A 19,152-nucleotide genomic window follows, 5' to 3' on the forward strand; every position below is an offset into this window, starting at 1 on the left:
TCGTGGGATTTTTTTCTCTGGTAGGTGTTGGGGAAGGGGTGATGTGAGGGGCTCCATCTCTGCGAGAGCTCAGCTGCTAGCAAGCAGAAAGCTCCAGCGGGTGCCTCTGCCAGGCTGCACTGTGGAAGTGCCGCGGTAGGAATAGGGCAGTGGTAGGAGCACTGGGCAAAGCCGCTAAAGAGAGAGAACAACCTGCTACACTAAATCAACAAATCCCCTGGGGTCAACAGCTCTATAGTTAGCATTTTCAAATGGCATTCCTTTTACTACGGCATCATTGTGCACGTTCCTCTAGAGAGGAAGACAAAGATCTTTAAAACAATCTGCTGGCAACTTGGGCTTGAGTGTTTGAGTTTTTCCAGGGCTCTTTTGCTGTGTCACTTTTTCCTTTTATGTTCCAACTTGAAGGTTGTTGTTCCTTCACCATCAAAGTATGTTAAAGTGCTGGTAATAGTGCCTACTCGAAGGACAAGGCATAGAAGGCAGCAGCCTACTGCGAACGAGAGATATTGCAGAACAATTTTGTTTTGGTGAAATCTGTTATCTTATCTGTATGTGATGCAAAGACGGGCAGTATGCACAAGGCTTGGAGGCTGCATGGTGGCATGTTTTTTGTCCTTTGTGAAATCTGCCATGTTATTTTGATTAGAACACTAACGTAAGTCCTGGCAGCATCAAATCTTACTGCTAGCAGCGACTTCCCTCCAAAGCTTGATGTGGTGCTAACAAGCAGAATGATCTTGTGCGTCCTGTTTGCATGGAGCTTGTGGAACAGCTTGTTCCATGGGAGGTGCCAAGGTAGTGCTGCAGTCGTATATAAGGTGAAGAAGCATTGTATGTGCAGACAGGCTGTTGTGGGGGGCGTCAATTTGTATTTTAATGGTGTTCAGAAAGTCCAACTGCAATAATGGCATGATGATGTTAAGTTCTTTTATATTTATATGTATATATCTTTTATATATGTGTATGCATATATGTGAATATGTATTTTCTCTCTCTTGGGGCAAAAAGTCCTCATCACTTGTGCTTCAGTTGCTGCTGTACTTGAATGTGATCATCTTGCGTACCTCTCGTTTGTTCAGTTTCTAGGTGGCAGAGACACGGTGAAGCTCTGCGTGGGGCCAGGAGAGCTGATGGGGGAGCCTTGCGCATAACCCAGGATGGACTGGCTGTGACGGCGTGCCTTAGCTGGAGAGATAGTTACGATGAAGAGTTCCTGCAGAGCTGGCCTCCACAGGGAACCGCTGAATTCCACATCCTCCACCTTCCATCAAGTCAAACGGTATGAAAAGACTGGCTGGTCTGCCTATAGTTAAGTATTTAGCACTGATTTAGCCTTCTCCTCACTTTCCTATTGTCTTGTGTGTCACTCAAAGGTTTGGTCTAACTTCTTACTTTTGGATAGTGTTTAAGTGAAATGTTGTAATGGCTTAAGGGCAGAAATGTTCTTTGATATTTATTTGATAATGACAACTACAGATTCCATACTGTACTTAGAGAAATCTTTGGGGTTTTTAGCAACAGCTGTAACTTAACTTGGGAACATGGCTTTGAAGTACAGCTTAATTGGAGAATGGCTTGTCGTAGTAGGCTTTAAAACATGCAGTCAGCTTAAAGCAAGTGGAAATACTGGCAGTCATTGTTGCGGTTTGTCTTACTACGGAGTAAGTAATTAGATTAGTTTAAGCTCGGATCTTGTATTGCTTACTTTCCTGTGTCTCTTATTAAGAAGAAATGCACGATTGATTTCAAACACTTGTGCTTATTTGACAATTAAGTGGATGCCTCTCACTGTCTTGTTATAGGAACACCGTACAGAACAACTTGTCCTTATGCAAATGTAAGAACATGCCAGTTTGAGTTCAAGCTACTTGAAAATATATGTATCTTTTTTCTTTTTCTGAAACCAAGCCTCTTAAGCTTCCTCAGTCTGGAGGAAGAGAGCCAGCTTTCTGGTTTCCAAAAGTTATGTGGGTTTAAAGCAAACTTTAACATTGGTTCTTTGTGGTTGTGTAGACAGCATATACTTGCTATGTTAGTCCATGGTAATTTAGTGCTGCAAAAGACTTCCTAGGTCACCCAGCTCCTTGCTTTCCCAAGCAGTATCTCAATCCCTTTTGTAAACTTAGTCCAGCCTAAAAACAATTACATCTTTTCTTCTCTCCTCCTGTAGATTGAATCATTACTGAAGATGACAGACTAGCTGTGCTATTAGGAACCTTCTTTTGATTCCCAGACTGAACATTCATGCCAGCTTGTATACTCGTTTGAGCTTGTGTTCCTTTTTTTTTCTTTTGCGTAAGGACCACTTCTTATTTTCAGTGGTTTACGTCTTGCTGTATTCTGTAAAATGTGGTTGTATGCCCTCACCTGTGGCTTTTACTGTGCTAAATGACCCAAGTGTTATCTAGTACCTTCTTGAATAACAACTGTCATTGTCATTCTCAGTGTGGATGAATCTCCTCTGAGTCATGTCAAAAAGTGTACACTGCACTCCGGAACAGATCTGGGAGGAGGGCTTTTCACTGCTGCCTTGAGTGTATCACAGAATCACGTCCACTTACCTCTGTTTCACAGATGTGTCTGTGGTGGCCAGTGCATCTTTCTTAGGTACCCCCAAAAATTCTTGGTATTCAGCTTGCTGGTGCATCACCACCTGTATTTCAAAACTGCTCCATTTGTGTTACCTGGTGGTTTGTGCCTCTGCTGTTTTGGAAAGGCCTTCATTTCTGTGGGTGCACTTGTAGTATTTGTGCTGATTTGTCATTCCTAACACAGAGTGTTCCCAAGACTGATTCTTGAGGCAAGTCTTTGGTTTCCAGGCTGGTGTTTTCTTATTCAGCATCACCTGGGGCTGTCTGCTGTTAAGCCAGCTCTTTTGTCTGTTTTCCCATTCTTCTGCCAATGTGTCTTAACCAGTAAATCTCCTTGTGCTTTCTGAAGTCCATGTGAGAAAGATGTAGTACATTTGTCTAAAAAGATCACTTTTTTGAGAACCTTCAGGTTAGTCTGGCATACTGAACTATTCCCTCTTCCCCCTTTTTCTCTGTGTCACCTTAATCCTCTTTGCTTGCAAAGCACCTTTATATAGAAGTCAGACTACCAGGCCTGGAGAGGCTGTGATGTCTCTCCCTTCTCTTTCTTCCCTGCAGTGCCACCTCCAATGTGCCACATGTTTTATTAAGTCATATTGTTGCCTTTCAAGAGGTTTATAAATCTTGCTTCTTGGCCTGCAGTTTATGAGCCTATCTATCCTGGATTCTAAAACTAAGATGAGCCAATCCTTTTTAATCCTCCCCCTGCGAATGTTCTTGTTCAAGTTTTGCCCTCATGATCACCCTTACCACCCCTCTTTAAAAATGATGCAAAGTCAAATTTGGTATTTTGTTCTGTACCTAGAGTACTCTTAATCTCTGCCCTGACCTTGTGTGCAGCCCTGTTTCTTGCCCTGTCCTTTCTCACATGCTGAAGAACCTTTTACTATTTCTTTGTTTTTAAATATCTTTGCAGTGACTTAACACTTCACCACTTCTTACGTTTATTCCTAGACTATTTGATCTCTAACATACAAGTTTCCAAGTGATGTGACCTGGTGACTTGAAACCTGTATCTGCTGCTTGTATCCTTCCTGACAAAGGAACATGTTCAGCTGGAGTTTCTTCTGTTCTTGTTTGGGATGTTTTCTTAATCATGAAAACACTTTTCGACTCCTGGAGAATACCTGCTGGGTTCTGCAGTGGAATCCTCTGCACCACGGTGCAGCTGGCTTCATGAACCAGTTCCTTTCGGTCTTGAGTTTCAAAAGAACAACCTGATGACTTGCCTTCAGATCTACTTTTGCTTTTTCTTTCTTTTGAACTCCAAGTCTCTTAATGATAGTGCGGTCCCAAGGTTAATTTCTGCAACCTTTCATGTGTTGTCATTATGCATGCACAAAAATGAAGACTAAATAGCATCACTTTGTGTTGGTTCGTTAACTGTTTGAAGAAATTTGTTGCGCCATGATATCCAGAAGGATCTTGGTCCTCTTGCAGTTAATAAATTAGAAAACAAATGTTAAATCAAGGAAAATAAAGCATTTCCAGAAGGAAACCTGTCACTATCTCTGCGCTGCTCTGTGAGCAGTTTTCAGCAGAAGCCACCACTTTTTTCTTACTGTCCTTCTCCCAAATGACTTGTGTGATTCCTTCCTGCCTTAGCCTGTTCCACCACAGGCATGCGTACTATCCCACCGTCTTTGAGCTACATGTTTCTGGAGCAGCTTATAACCTTGAATACCAAGTCTTCCAGTTTATTTTTTTCCTTTCTGCTTTATGTCATCCCTGTGTCATCTGTGGTATGGTTGGGAAGCAGGGAGCATAGGTCTGAGCTTCCTTAGGCTCAACAAAGAATTGCTTCTGTGTCACTTGCTTCATGGTAAGTGCTTTTATAGAAAAGCCTGGCAAAGCAATGGCACTTTTTTCTGTGTAGAGTGTAGAAAGTAGCTGAGGCTACTGTGCTTTATGCTGAAGGGGAGGTGTGTGTGTGTGTTTAGTTTTAAAATGTGTTCAAAACTTATTAATGGGTGGGAGCCCTCAAACTGGAGTATTCTGTGCGTTGGGCTTGGATGTGCAATCTGTCACCTGAAACATCTGCTTGGTGAAGATGATGGATTTTATGCATGACAGATTTTATAGCTGCTCCTATGTGCAGCTGCATTTGGGTGTCATTTCTCCCAAAATCAGGTTGAGTACTTGATGTGGGTGAACAAACGGTGGGGGATCCAGCGTTAAGAGTTAAGCACCTACTTTGTGTGTAGCTCCTCGGCTCTTTTGGGCCAGCTCTGCCCCAGACGTTTGGTTTGTTCCCACTTCCCTCCAGGCTGGCCGCTCAAGCGGAGAGCGCTGCTTCAGCAGTCAGATACCTTCTGTTTACCTTCAAAGCCCGCAATAATGCTCGCTAGCTCTCCCATTGATGCAAGAGGTGGTTTCACAGGCGTTCGGAGCTGGGTCAGGAGCAGTTGGTTTAATATGAAGTGGGGAAAAAGGGAGCGGGTTTTCTAGAAATCGGATGCCTCCGCAGCTGCTGAAGGCGAACCCACCCCTGGTCTGAAGGATCGTGCTTCCTAACCTGCGTTGCTCCGAGCTTGGACACTTGCCACGTGCCAGAACAAGCTCCAGTGAGCAGTGGAGCGTCGTCCATCCCGGCTGCTCGGCTGGGACTTTCCCGCCCCGGCAGAATCCGTGGAATGCCTTTGAAGCAGCTCTCTGTCTGCTTTGCCTTGCCCCGGCAGTGCAAAGGAGATGGAAGTGGTACTGGAGATTGAGCCCAAAGGACCCACTGAGTACTTCCAGAAAAAACAAGTGGTTGACCGTAGTTTAACTTGCATTCGGTACTCAGTCCTTTATAATTGTCAGTGTCCTTTACAGAGGAGCTAAGCTTTTATAGATGGAGAAATGGGATGCCAGAGAAATGCCTTGCCAGAGGTTACGCTTGGTGTGGGTTTTTATTGTTGTTATGTTTTTTTTCTTCCCCCCTCCCCCTTTTTTTTTTGGCTTCTGCCTTGTGTTAGTATGTCCTGAGGGTTTTTTCAGAGTTGTAATTGGCACTGCATGTGCAGTCAGCAAAGCTAGGAACTTTTGTTGACTGGAGTTAGTGTTTACAAAAAGAAATCCACAGGAAACTTTGGGGCTTTGATTGAAATTTTCGCCTTAATAAACCCTTCCGGTGCTTTGCCCAGAAAACTTGCAGTGTGAATATGCTGTTTGAGCAAATTACACTTTTTTTTTGGTTGTTCATGTTGGCCAGAGCAAATCTTTTGGCTTCACAGGGTGTCATGAGAGTCCCCAACCTGGGTGCCACGAGGGGCATGTAGCCTCTCTGTGGACCCTAGAACGGAGTTGTGAAAATTGAGCTGTTTTTACCAGTTTTCTCCTCAACTTTGGAGCTTCCACTAAAGTAAATATGTATATTTTTTTTTTTAGGCTGCTGTGATTTAGAAGATATGTAAATACAAAAGCATTCAAAACGATTCTGGCCAGCTTGGCCCAGTACCTTATGGGCCTTCCCTTCCGTGGGGAGAGTGGGGTGTGTGCCTGTATATAGGCATATATTTCTATATCAATCCTGTGTAGTAACCAACTTGATAAAACTGTAGTGGAAACAAGCTGTAGTCAGGACTTGTAAAAACAGCAGTGTCATTCCAGAAGTGTAAGTATCCTGTTTTTCAGACACGGCTGATTAGAAATAGAAAAACTGGCCCTTTTCTTTCATCAGCTTAAGGATGGAATAACAGTTTAAAGGCGGCACTGCTAGTTGTTTCAGTGCTGATCATTCCTGCTAGAATTACTTTTATCAGCAATTCAAAACCACACATTTGGGATTGAAAACCTTTTATGCTTACTCCATGAACTTCTGAAGAGTCATTGTCTCTAAAGATAAAATTAGAAAGCTTGATAACTGAAAGGGTGGAGGAAAGCTAACAGAATTATTCTGGAATTCAGTATCATGGGGAATTGTCAGTGACTTAACCTTTCAACAACTATTTTTGGTGCTTTAAAATATTTTAAAACTTAACCTGCAGCTGCCACCATTTTCTGCTTGCCAGCACTGAAATGTTCCAGAAGTAAGGCAGTCTGTGGGTGGGGACTGGGCTCTGGTTCATCTTCAAAGCAATTTCTGCTGGGAAGCCTTGTTCTACTTCTAGGAGCTAGAAATGCTGCTGACATGCAGGGAAGAAGCTACGTTTGCCTGAAAGTTCGTTGTTCTCAATGTTCAAAGCTAAGTGGGTGTGGGGTGGGGGCTTTTTTTTTCCAAGTAACACTTTCAGGTAAGGTCCATTGCTAACATCCCTTTTAAAATGGAAGTTCTCTTCCCTGCTGCCCAAAAACTGGGAAGCAGGTGGCACTGTGATTCAGCTGGTCAAGGGGAGTTAGCAGTACTCTTTAGAGCTCTCTGAAATTATTACATGAGTTTTTCTTTAAATTTGGATCCATTAAAACAGTGCAATGAACTGAATGCTGAATTCAAATGAGGCAATTATTCTGGCAGTAAAACTTCTGACTAAGGAATAATTTTGTTATGTAAATTATAACTTTTCAACCTTAAATGGTATTGTTGGCCGAGCCAGAGACTAACTGAAACATAGGAGGAAATACAACCTTAAACGAAAAATCTGTTAATAGGTGAGGCACAACTTCACCCTTTGTCTTTCTCCATAGACCAGAAATAGCTGGGAGCAGCTGAACCAACTTTGCTGGCTAAACGTGTCCTCTAAGCACGTTGGGGTAACCAGTTTGTTCCTGTTTTCATTCGTGTAATACCTGGTCTCACCTTCCTTTGCAGCTTCTCTTAATGAAGGGTGTTGAACTGATTGTCCTGCTGGATTCCTGAAAACTGCTTGAAGAAAGCCTTTTAAAAACACGTTCAGCTCATCTTTCAAACACCCTGGCATGAAAACTCATGAAATGTGATCTTCTGCTCCTAGCTCATGAGATTTCAACATGCAAAGTCATATATTTAATTGTATTCACCTCTTCTCCCCAGGGTACAGTGGTGGGCAGCCATTGGAGCTTTTCTCTCTCTAGTCTGAAAAGCACAGCTCCAAAATGCCCTTGTGGATGGGGAAGGGAGGCCTGCAGGCACCGTTTTCTGCAGCAGCTCATTGCAGTGGTTCACGTGCTGCTTTTCTTGGCTGACCTCTGGTCTAAGCATGTTGGTGGCCTGGTCCTGGTTAGCTATAAAGTGCCACCAAGATGAGGCAGACCCTATGGAAAATGAGGGCAGCCTTGATTTCCCATTCTCTCTTTATTCATCTATTTCAGCACCCTGAAGTTCTATTTTTATCAGATTATTTTAGTTTTTAGCCTCCAACTGAGAAGGCAAACAAAACAGCTCGGTTGTGTTTTGCAGAGGTGACCCAGTTCCAACAAGAGCTGGAACTGGCACGCAGAAGGCGCGGGGAGAGAATTAACCCAGGGACTAGGTAGGCTTATCTGCAGTAATGGGACCTCTCTTATCCCCACAGTCCGTACGTGAACTGCAGGTGGTTTTAGCACTGGCTGAAGAGTGAGGTGATGATCTTCCTATAAAATCAGGAGGGGAGAGAACATAACAGCATCCTTTCCAGTGTTTGCCTCCTGGCCTTCAAAGCACTGCACGGGACCAAAGGGGTCCCTTGTGTTTTATGCACACTCATAGGAAGGTGAATTAAGCCCTTCCTCATGATGTACCTCCCCCAAACCTCTCCGCCTGTGCTTATCACCCATCCCCTCACTACTCATCCCTAGGGCCAGAAGAAAGAAGCAAAACCTTAGGGAAGAGCAATGGTTAAGCAGCATGGCTGCTTCTAGAGCAGGAGGCTTCCTCTGCCTGGGCAGGCACAGGTAGTGCCTGCCCGAGTTGTTGCCCTCGTGTTGCGTTAGCAGCTGGAAGCGAAGCATCTTGCTTTCAAAGCCTTCCCTCAGCTGGCTCTGGTGCTCTCTGGCTCAGCTCTCCGTTCTGCCGTCGCTTACTGTGGAGGGTCTACAGGGCAGGGCTGCCTGGAAGGTCCCCAGCCTGTGCTCCAGGTTGCTGGGACAGCACATCCATGTGCGTTCTTGGTCACCATCTGCTGTTTTGACTTCCCTCTTGCAGCCATCCTCTGCACTCTGGTGGGTCTGCCCGAGGGGTGGGTGAGCTGGGTTCCCTCCTCCTATGCTGACCCCACGGGTTCCCATCAGCGAGGGCATCTTGGGGTAGGTGTGTGTCCTGATCGCACCGTGGCATGGCAGAGCCCAGCTGGACTCTGGCTGTGTCTGTCTGATGCATGCAGACTGCAGGTGTTAAAACTATAAATTTGTCCAACTTTATAGGTTTTATGGCTTGAGGTTTTTAATTAAAAGCTGTTTTTAGGCTAGAAACACAATACTAAAGCAACTGTTTTGGTGGTGGCTGTCAAGGGAAACATATTCAATGTTTGAATGTGTCCGTATCGGCTCATGATAAATGTGGCACTGAACCTGCTGTTCTTAAATGAGCAAGCATGGATTATACCCCTTTCAAAAAGGAGGCTTTTTAATATAACAATTCAAAGATTACCATGGAAACATAATCTATAGTTAGTTCTGTAATATGCTTATGTGGTACTCCTGGGAGAAGAGCCTGCAGTCTCCTGATAATTGCGTCGTATGTGGCAGTGCCCTGGGCTTTTACGTTTTTGCAGCTTTGAATGGAAGATTACTGCGAAGGTGTAACAGAAAGGAGGAGTCGAGTGGCTGGGACTGTCGCAGGAGTGGTGCTGTTGCTGTAATGTCAGCAGCATCCAAGTGTCTATTCACAGCTCTTAAATTCTTAACCATAAAAACACATACTTGAAAGTGGTTCTCTCCAGCTGTACATGATGCTTCTGTCATGTTGCGGGGGGGGCTGTGGATCTGAGGTATAGCATAAGGACCCTTATGGGAAAGTATACGAAATTTGCCATTATTGATATTCTAAACGGTAGGTTTCATTTTGGGTGGTATTAGGTCAGTGCTCTGCTGGGATTTCTGATGAATATAATTACACTTGCTAATTTCCCATTTCAGCTTTAACTGTACTTTATCTACTGAAAAGTGTGTGTGTGTATATATATATAAATGGTAGCTAGTGACAAAATGAACCCTTGGACCCAACATGTGCTTTACAACTGGATTAAAAAATTAAAGGACAGAAGGTTGGCTCTAACTCTAGAACAAACCTCTAGCTATGTTTGCACAATGGATGGAACTTAAACGTTAGGATTTCTCTTTCCAACTCCCTGGAAACAGATTTCTCTAATGGGAAGATCTCTGCGATCTGTATGATCATAAAGCAGGAAGTTCTCCAAGGGTGGATGTTGCAGCCTGGTGGATGCTTTTCCGTTCTCACGTGGTTCCTTTTGAGGTGTGGGCTGCTTGACGCAGAGTAGGAGGTGTGCTGGTGCCTGCTCCGGGCCACCTTCTCTAATTCCAGGCAGGTGTATTTCACAACTATAACTTCTTGCCTTTCTGTTTTTCTAGGGTTTCTGGTATGCACTTAAAGCCATATCTCAAGTTACAGAAGAAAGAGCGATCTTCAGAAATAAGCCAGGATTCCCTGAGAGGCCCACTTATGAGCCATCAGAGATCAGCACAAGAAGAAAAATACACCAACAACTGCACCAAACTGAGCGTTTTCCCAAAACCCTCCCTCGGGACTCAATCTCGAAAGCTTCTGGGGATTATTTATCCAAATACTATGTGCAATATGAATGGGAAAGGTCCAGCGGATGGTCCAAGTGCAAGGGAAAAGAAGAACGCCCTGTCTGCAACCATCCACCAGGGAGAAGAAGGGGAAGGGCCTCTGGATGTCTGGGCTGTAGTGAAACCTGGCAATACAAAGGAGAAGATCGCGTTCTTTGCAGCCCAGCAATGCAGCAGCAACAACCGGCTAGGCTCCATGAAAATTAAAAGCACGTGGGATATCGATGGAAGAACAGCTAAACGCAGGAAAAAATCAGTAGATCTTAAAAAAGCCAAAATTCAACTGGAAAGAATGAGGGAGGCGAACGCCAGGTGCTCCCAGCCAGAGCCTTTTGCCTGTGGCATCGAGCACTGTTCGGTGCATTACGTGAATGACAACGGTGAGAGTGTGTTCCCGGGCCGGTCCCTCTCTGTGATAGAGATGGTAGCCTTTCTGGAGCAACGAGCAAGTGCTTTACTGGTCGACTGTGCTAAAACCTGCCCGCCTGCTTCTACTACGAGGCTGAGTGCTCAGCCTAAAGGTGCGCTTCCCGGCTCGGACCCTTTCTCCTCTGCTGGGGCGTGCGAGGTACACACGGAGAGGGGATCTTGCGGCAGTAGCGAGCAGCAGCAGAGTGAGCCCGTGCGCGTGCTGGACATGGTGGCCAAGCTGGAGTCAGAGTGTCTGAAGCGCCAGAGTGAGCGGGAGGCCGGGAGCCTCTCGCGGAACAACAGCTTCCGCAGAAACGTCGGGAGGGTGCTCCTGGCGAATGGCACCCAGCCCGAGGGAGAGGTGGGGAAGGTCTCCTTGGGGGTCCTGGCCCCAGGGGATGGCTTGGAGGAGGCAGGGGTAGCAGAGGCTGGATGTGGAGGGCGGTGTGGTCCTCTGGGTGACACTGAGTTGTGGGATGGTGCTGCCTCTGCTGAGCAGCCTTTTCCTTCTGGGCTGGATACTCGGATGGGGAATGTGAATTCGGGACTTGCTCATGCAGTGTTGGCAATAACCATTGGCAGGAGCGATTCTGAAACACGAATTGAGCCTCCCAGACCGCTGCTGTCTGTGTGTCCAGCTGCTGCCGGGTTGCCACCAGATTCCTTGCAGAGCAAGAACATGACTGTTGATTGTATGTCAAAAGAGCCTGTAATTTTCCCAAAGCAGAGTCTGCATCCTGCTAGGAAGGAGCCCTTATGTATCAGTATATCTGTCACCAAGACTGAGAAAGGGTGCAGGAAAGAGAAGCTCTTGAACTCCAGTTCTAGTGAGGATCTTCTCCCAGGGAGGCTGTTTTTTCTCCAGGCTGACCAGCCTGCTGCTCGTGAGCAACAGCCACTACGGCAAAGTACCCAAGAAAAGCCAGGAGAAGTAGCCCAAGATGAGGATGCTTTGGCATCTGACAGATCACATGTTGGAAACAGTGTCCCTACAGAGCCATCTGCCCTTTCTGTTCCTCCAACAGAAGGGACTTTGCAAGTACTCGATGCTTCCTGCTTAAAAAGGCAGGTTTCACATGACTTTCTGGAGACCAGGTTTAAAATTCAGCAGCTTTTGGAGCCTCAGCAGTATATGGCCTTCCTGCCTCACCACATCATAGTGAAGATCTTTGGATTGCTTCCTACTAGGAGTCTGGTTGCCCTAAAATGCACTTGCTACTACTTCAAATTCATCATTGAATACTACAACATCAGGCCAGCAGACTCCCGCTGGGTCCGTGATCCCCGCTACAGAGAAGACCCTTGCAAGCAGTGCAAGAAGAAGTACGTGAAAGGGGACGTATCGCTGTGCCGGTGGCATCCCAAACCATACTGTCAAGCTTTACCCTACGGGCCTGGGTACTGGATGTGCTGTCACCGGTCTCAGAAGGGCATCCCAGGCTGTAAGTTAGGTCTTCATGACAATCACTGGGTTCCTGCCTGCCACAGCTTTAACCGTGCTATTCATAAGAAAACCAGAGGAGCGGGAGCCGACGTGGAAGAGGAATATTAGTGCACATACACTTTCCTGCAAGATTGTTTGGGGTAGGAGGAGATTCTCATGCCTTGTGCTGTTTACAGTGTATATAATTGTCGTGTTTGGTTTTTTTTCACAGGGCTATGAAACTGCACATACTTAAACACAAGAGCCTTTACCTTTTAGATTAAAGATAGCTTTTAGTCCATCAATGTAAATAACACTATAAAAACTAATTGTACATACAGAGTCTACAGCTGGCTGAACAACGTAATCACTACAATGCAGCTATGATAGTGTTGCGGCTATAGTTGTGTGTGTTTTTAAGTGTCTTGTTTCAAAATCTGTATATCCTGTATAATATATGAATGTTTCTGAGAAGAAACTCTAAATAGGTAAAGGTCAACTTGTTTAAAGAATTTTCAGACAACTTAACTGGACAACCTTAAAATTAGACTAGAACAGATCCATTATAGTAGTGTGGCAGTGGATAAAAAGAGAGGAATATTATTGTATAGTCAGAATATAAAAAGTTCTTGTCTACCTTACCCATGTTGTCTGGTTGTTTTGTTTGTTTTTTTATGTAAATAAAATGTGCATTCTAGATCTGCCTTACCTGATTTTCTCTTGTAAAACTCTTGCCCCAAAATAAAAATACTGTAAAACACATGGCAGAAACTTAGTACTGTGATATAGTTCAGACTTGCAGTGTACTTCCTGTAGCGAACAAGTCATCCTACTAAAAAAGAAACAAAAAAAACCCCAACCCTGTATTCCTTGGAGAACTTCCTGCTGTAACATTCACAAGCTCCAGGTTTTCCTTGCCCTCCCATCAGCTGTATGTGCAGCAGCGGCTTGACCGAGACTCCTGTTGTCTGGAAAGCTGATGCTACGCCTGTAAGACTTGCAAGAACTGGGACTCTTCAGCTGGAGTCCTGCTTCTCAGCTCTTGCCTCGGCCCCTCAGCTGTGCCCTGGGTGCTCGAGGACAGAGCGTGGGTGCAGTGGGATGAAAGCAGAGTTGCCTTGGCTCAGCGATGTGCTTGGAAGCTTTGCTGGCTGCTGTATATGGAATTTTTCCCTTGCAAGGGGAGTCCTTGCAGGGCTTCGCCCTGCTCCGCTCCAGCCTCTGGCATCTTGTTTCTGAGGTGTGAGGTGGTGCTTTCAGCGGGGAGTTGTGAACATTTGTGGCAGAAGTGCAGATGAACTATAACTCCTCAAACTCCAAATGGGAGCCGAGCATGGCATCTATTTGAGTGCCTTTTTGAACACATTCCTTTCCTGCAGTGCTGTGTTCCAGCCTCCAGTTACAGCCCTCCTCGTGCTGAGATGAACAGTTTGGAAGTCCGGGAATGCACCCTGGGCAACCCTACAGCTGCCTTCAGTTCCTGGGAGCAGAGTGGAGCAGTAGCTGTTTTGCAGGGTATGGGAGCCAAGCGGAAAGCAGCAGTCGTGTCCTTGTTGAGTCCCTCCTCTCCTTGCACTTCATGCTGTGGCTGTTTCTCTGCCCCTTCCCAGAACGAGGATGGATCCCCAGCCATCACCACTGCAACCGCAGCAGACAACATCTCCCACCCAGCACAAGAAGAGCCAGTGTGATCTTCCCACAGGGCTTCACCCCGGGCTTTCCGCTGCCCTGCAAACCCCAAGGGAGCACCAGGGCCAGGGAGTCGCATCTGCATGGGGCAGCTCCATGACTTCTCTAGCCTTTGGCACAAGATCGGGGAGGGCCGGAGGGGTGAGGGGAGCCGCTGACTGGGGCGGCAGGGCTGAAGCCCCCACCTCCCTCTGCTTCGCCTGCACTTGCCCAGAATGGCGCTGGGAGCGCAGGCAGCGCCTCATGTTTTAGAACGTGAGGACAGAGAGGGGTTGAAGGCACATGCTTTTATTCTCCCTGTTAACAGCGAGAGAGAGAAAACTGAGCCCTTAAAGCCTGAAATGGGGGTTTGGTAAGCTCAGGATGCTCATGGTAGACTTACAAGATGCTATCCCCCCAGTCCCTGCTTTCCTGGTGCCTGACAACCCTGGGACCCTGGGCATTGGGCACCTCTCCCCACTGCTGCTCAGCCATCTCTGCAATGCAGCAGACATTATGACAACCAGGAGGAATGAAATTAGAAATTTAAAAGGAGGGTGTGGTTGTCTTGTAATCAAGCATGAAGAGGGAGAGGAAAAGCAGGATCCCTCATTAATTTGTGACTTCATTCTCTAACGGGGCACAGGCTTCACCCAAACTTCAATCTGCTGTGCTGGGACGAGCAGCAAAACACCTTTCTGGAAGGAGTTGTCTTGCCAAAGCCATCAGCATCAAAGGCCTTCATCTTAATTTCAATTAAGGCAGAGGGGGAAGAAACTGCTTTCCTGCCCCCCCACCCAAGACTGGAAAACTTGATAACCTGCCGCAGGCTGACAGCAGCGAGGAAAGTCCCTGCGAGGCTGAAATAGAAGCAGCAGAGGAAAATATTTTGTAACTAGATAAGGGGCCAGTGAGGTAATTTTTTTTGGAACAGGGTGTGAGAATTTGGTCACCTTTGTTGAACAAGGGGAAAAATGAGAATAAAATAATAGCATTGGGCTATTTTGTTCCTTGGAGCAGTTAAATTCAGAGGACAATTTGTTGTCTACCCTACCCATCCCCACCCTGCCCCTAAGCTGGCTGAGGAACATGGGCTGTTTTATGCATCAGCTAATACACTGTTCGCTGGAACTATCGCTGTTGCACAGTATTGCTCTTAAAAATTGTTTTATGGAACAACCTTTTGCATCTAGAAGTGGGTTGTTCTGAATGTAGGCATGCTGAGCTGCCTGCAAGCATTTTTTCCCATAAAGCAGTAAAAGTGCAGATTTCTGTTTCCTTAAGGGCCAGTTCAGGGAGAACCCACACCCTGCCTCTTGGAGGGCAGTGGGGGAAATCATCAATTAAACCCCAAAAAAGGCCAGCATCAGATTTAGAAAATTCAGTGTTCAGAAGAACTGAGGTCTAAAGACTCTGCTGCTGTGCTTGACTTTCCTGCCTGGGAGCAGCTGAAGCATCTGAACTGCATTTCCAAATCTGCCTGTGAAGGAATTGTAATAATATTTCCATTGTTCATAAGCTTCCAGTTTTCATCAAGCTCTGGGGATCTTTTGGCATGGACACCACTGAAAAAGCCACCCATGGCTGAGGCTTGTGGTTGGGCTCTTGCTCCATCCTGCCTGTTCCCGCTCCCCAGAGCGAGGCTCTGCAGTGCTTCGTCCGAATTCAGCTCCTGTGCCTTTGCCCCAGCTCACTTTCGGCAGCGTCTGCCCCTGTGCCAGCCCCCAGAACCGTCCTTTCACCCCTGCACAGAACTGCACTGATGCATCTGACCTCCGTCACCACTCCTACACCTTGCAAGGTGGGAACGGTGCTGAAGCCTCACCCTGGGCTCTTTCTCCTCCCCAGCCTGTGGTGGGCTGGTCCCTGCAACCCCAGAGTGGGGAGAGGACTCAGGGCTGCTCTGCTGCCACAAACCAGTGTTGGCAGAGGACAAAAACTCTTGCTGCTGGCACTGCTTAGGTCACTTCTACTTAAGCAACCTGTAGGCATGAGCCGAGCTTGGAGCCAGGCTTGGCTTTGCACACAGGCTGCTTTCCTGCATGGCCATGACCGATGATGCTGGGACCTGCCCCAGCTCTGCATGCAGGAGCCGCAGGCTGCTCCTGCTCTCAGGCATGCAGCAGCCAGGGATCTTGGGGCATCGGTCCTCCCGCTCAGGTAGCTCCCACAAAAATCCAGTGGGATGGGTTGCTTCCCCTCCATCACTCAGCAGCCAGTAAACCAGGTCCTGCTGGCAGAGCCTGCCTCTTGCTGACAAACGTGGGCCTTCCGCATCCCCGTCGCTCAGACAGACAAGGGTTCACTTTAACGGTTACCTCCTTCCAAAGACACGTGCTTGCATCCTTCTGAAGTGACCGTGTGAAGAGGAGCCGCCTCCCTTGCTCGCAGAAGTGGTTCTGGCTCAGCCCCTGCAGAAACAAGCGTGACGCAGCAGCGGAGCAGTTCAAAGCCAGGCTTACAGGGGAGATTAATCAGTTTACATGTACATATAGGAAGGTGTGTATGTGTGCATGTTTGGCAGGACTCCTCTACCTGCTCCAATGGAGATGCAGTTATTTTATGTAAGAGTATTTTTTTTAGAATGGGTATTGCTTATCGCACCGCTGTACGATTGCACTGTAACAGGTCTGGTCCCTGTGATGCTTTGAAAGATGGAAATTCTTGCGTACTTCCCCAGCATGGTTAAAAACAAACCACACAAGTAACAATTATAAATATACAACTTTAAAAAAATTACTGTTAAAGATTTATTGCAATAATACAATAAAATTTAGAAAAAAAAAAACCCAAAACATTTGTGTTTAGTTACATCTAGATCGGAAGTTGGAGAGAGAGGCCCCGAGTTTTTGCAGGTGCCAAGCAACCCTTGGGTGTCCTACCTGAGACCCTTCAAAGGCACCCGATTTTCAGTGGAGGGCTGGGCTCTCGAAATCAGGTACTTTCGTGGCAGCTCAGAGATCAGCCACCCCAGATCACCAGTCACGACAAAAGTCACGGCCTAAACTGAAATTCCTGCATTCATACTACGCAAAGTGTTTTGTAAACTCTCAGCTGGCTGTCTTCAAATATCTGTAATTACAGATATTCCTGCCCTCCCTCCTCGCCCCCAAAACAACCCGGAAAACTAGTCCTGGCGATTGCACTCAAGGTTTGGACACACACAATTTTTCCTCAGCTACACATGTGCAAAACAAAACAAAAACCACCAACAAACCACAATCTGTTACAAAAACATTTCATGAGAAGACCTATCCTGATGCATTTTACCACTCTTGCAGTGCTGTTGTGCACTTTCAGCATGTGACATGGTTGCAAATAAATTATTTGGAAAACATGACGGTTATGAAGTATATGGCTTAAAAAGATTTTGTTTTCCCCCCCAAGGAAATGACAGTGTACAAAGCAGAATCATGGCCTGACCTTCAGGGGTTCTAAGTAGCACAAAGGCAGCAATGAAAGAGTGACTGAAATGCATATTAACAACAAAAAAAAGGAAGAGAAGATATTTCTATGGCAGGGTCCAGTGCAAAATAAATGGGGAACCAGAAGGGGCTGTGTGATGCTAGGAGCCCAATATACAGTACTGGTGAGCGTGTGCTGGCTGCTCAGAACTGCGAGGGATCCGATAGCTGCAAGTGAGTAAAGTGCTGTGAACTGAACAGTGACCAAAGGCCCCCGGCCCCGCTCGCTGCTGGGGGTCTGGGGGGCACCGTCGCCCGTTCAGGCTGCGGTAGTCCAGGGAGCCTGGGCCGTTCTCTTAAAACGAACCCAACCGTTGGATTTAGACCAGAAGAATGGTAAGACTGAGGGTGTCTTCATCTAACAACGCCTGTGCTGTTAGTGTGGAGTTAAGGGTCTTTGGTTTAAAAAAAAAAAAAAAACCAACAAAACCGAAACTACCAACAACAGATGCCCACGCCCAAGGCCAAAGAGAAAGAGCTGCCATATGAGAGGGGCAGGGAGACGCGATCCTCAGGCAGTACCCCTGGCGTGGAGCTCGCTGGGGTACACGGGCATCAGCACCGGGACTGCTCTTCCACCCGCTCCTCAGTGGAGACGGGAGGCAGCGCTGGCTGGCCTGGAGAGGAACAGAGCAAACCCACCAGGAACACTCCACGAGATGGGCGGGTAAGCCAACCCCGGAGCTGGGACTTCAAACGCGCGGCAGGGCACTGCCTGATGGCAGGGACGCGGCTTGTGCCTCGCTCCCTGCGGCCTCGCCGGGCTCCCGTTACGAGCCGCGTCGCCACGGGGAAGCTACAGGGAAGAGTGTCAGAAATCTTCCCTCCTGGAGCGGTGGGAGGATGCTTTTACATTAGTTTACCCCATGGAGAAGTACAACGTCCCAACTATATCAAATGTAAACCATACGTTGGAAGCTTCACTGAGCAAACCCATCTTTAAGGAATACATACCACAAGGCAGAGGAAGCGGAGGAGCACTTGTTAACCAACACATCTGTCAGCATCGCACCTCCCGTAATTTTACATGCGAGCCAGCTGCGCTGTGAGCATTTCTGCAGTGAAATGAAATCAACTTCTTGGCATTCAGTAAACAAGAAAAGCAAAATAAACCCCACCATAAACATAAAATAGAATAGGGTTTAAAATGCGTAGTGTGGAGACCGTGTGACTTCATTAAACTAACTTGAAATGAGTTTTTTCTAATATTAATAAGTGGCAACATGGTGTTGTAACTGATGAATATTATTGCAACAACGCAATCCTGTATTGGCGTCAAATGTGGGTCTAGCTAAGAGATCGTCCAGTGTTTCTTTGGTGTATGATATCAAGAGTAAAGAGCCTGTGTGCTTTGGACAGCACAACGTGAAACTTCTAAACTACCTACTGGTGGAAACGGCATGAAACAAGCCAGTTTTCTACAGCAAAACTGGGTAAAGATTCACAACCAAATCTAAACGAGGAGCAGCTCGCTGTGTGAACTCCTGTCCATGCTGATTCTTTGTATTAAAAAATATGGCAACAGAGATTAGAAAACATGTTAAAAATGCATAATTTTCATGTCCTGAATGAAAAAAATTTAGAAATACGCATTTTTGCATTACGCAAGACAGATTTAAAACACACACACTAACGAAAACCCTGTAAGGAGTTAAGAAAATGTGAACTGCATTTGCACCACTGTCCAGGCTGCACACTGAGCAGCCTTCTCTCTGTACTCATCCCAATCCAAATACTCCAAAATCTGTTTCTTTTTCAGAAAGTAGAGCTGGAGGCTGCCGGGTCATTTTTCTTTGATACTCAACAACGCAGACAGAACCAAGACACAAAGTGCCATCACAAAATCCGTCAGAAGTACGTAGCTAGCTAATTTACAAAATGGTACCATCACAGTCATCTTGGGTAAATAAAAAGGTTTTTCTGGTTTACAAAAATGAAAGTCTGACCTTTTCTTTGTTCCAGGCAC

The 19,152-nt window shown here is 46.4% G+C and overlaps 1 protein-coding gene across 1 annotated transcript; it reads left to right on the plus strand.

The window, feature by feature from the left end:
• Positions 1-1,102: 1,102 nt before the first annotated feature.
• FBXO34 (F-box protein 34) lies at positions 1,103-12,183 on the plus strand (the record flags this gene model as incomplete). Its single annotated transcript, XM_082000693.1, has 2 exons — positions 1,103-1,282; positions 9,999-12,183. The coding sequence occupies exons 1-2, from the start codon at positions 1,206-1,208 to the stop codon at positions 12,181-12,183; spliced, it is 2,262 nt and encodes a 753-aa protein (XP_081856819.1). The 5' UTR covers positions 1,103-1,205.
• Positions 12,184-19,152: the final 6,969 nt, after the last annotated feature.

Source organism: Phaethon aethereus (assembly GCF_964289735.1).
Source record: "Phaethon aethereus genome assembly, chromosome: 5".
NCBI classification, from domain to species: domain Eukaryota; kingdom Metazoa; phylum Chordata; class Aves; order Phaethontiformes; family Phaethontidae; genus Phaethon; species Phaethon aethereus.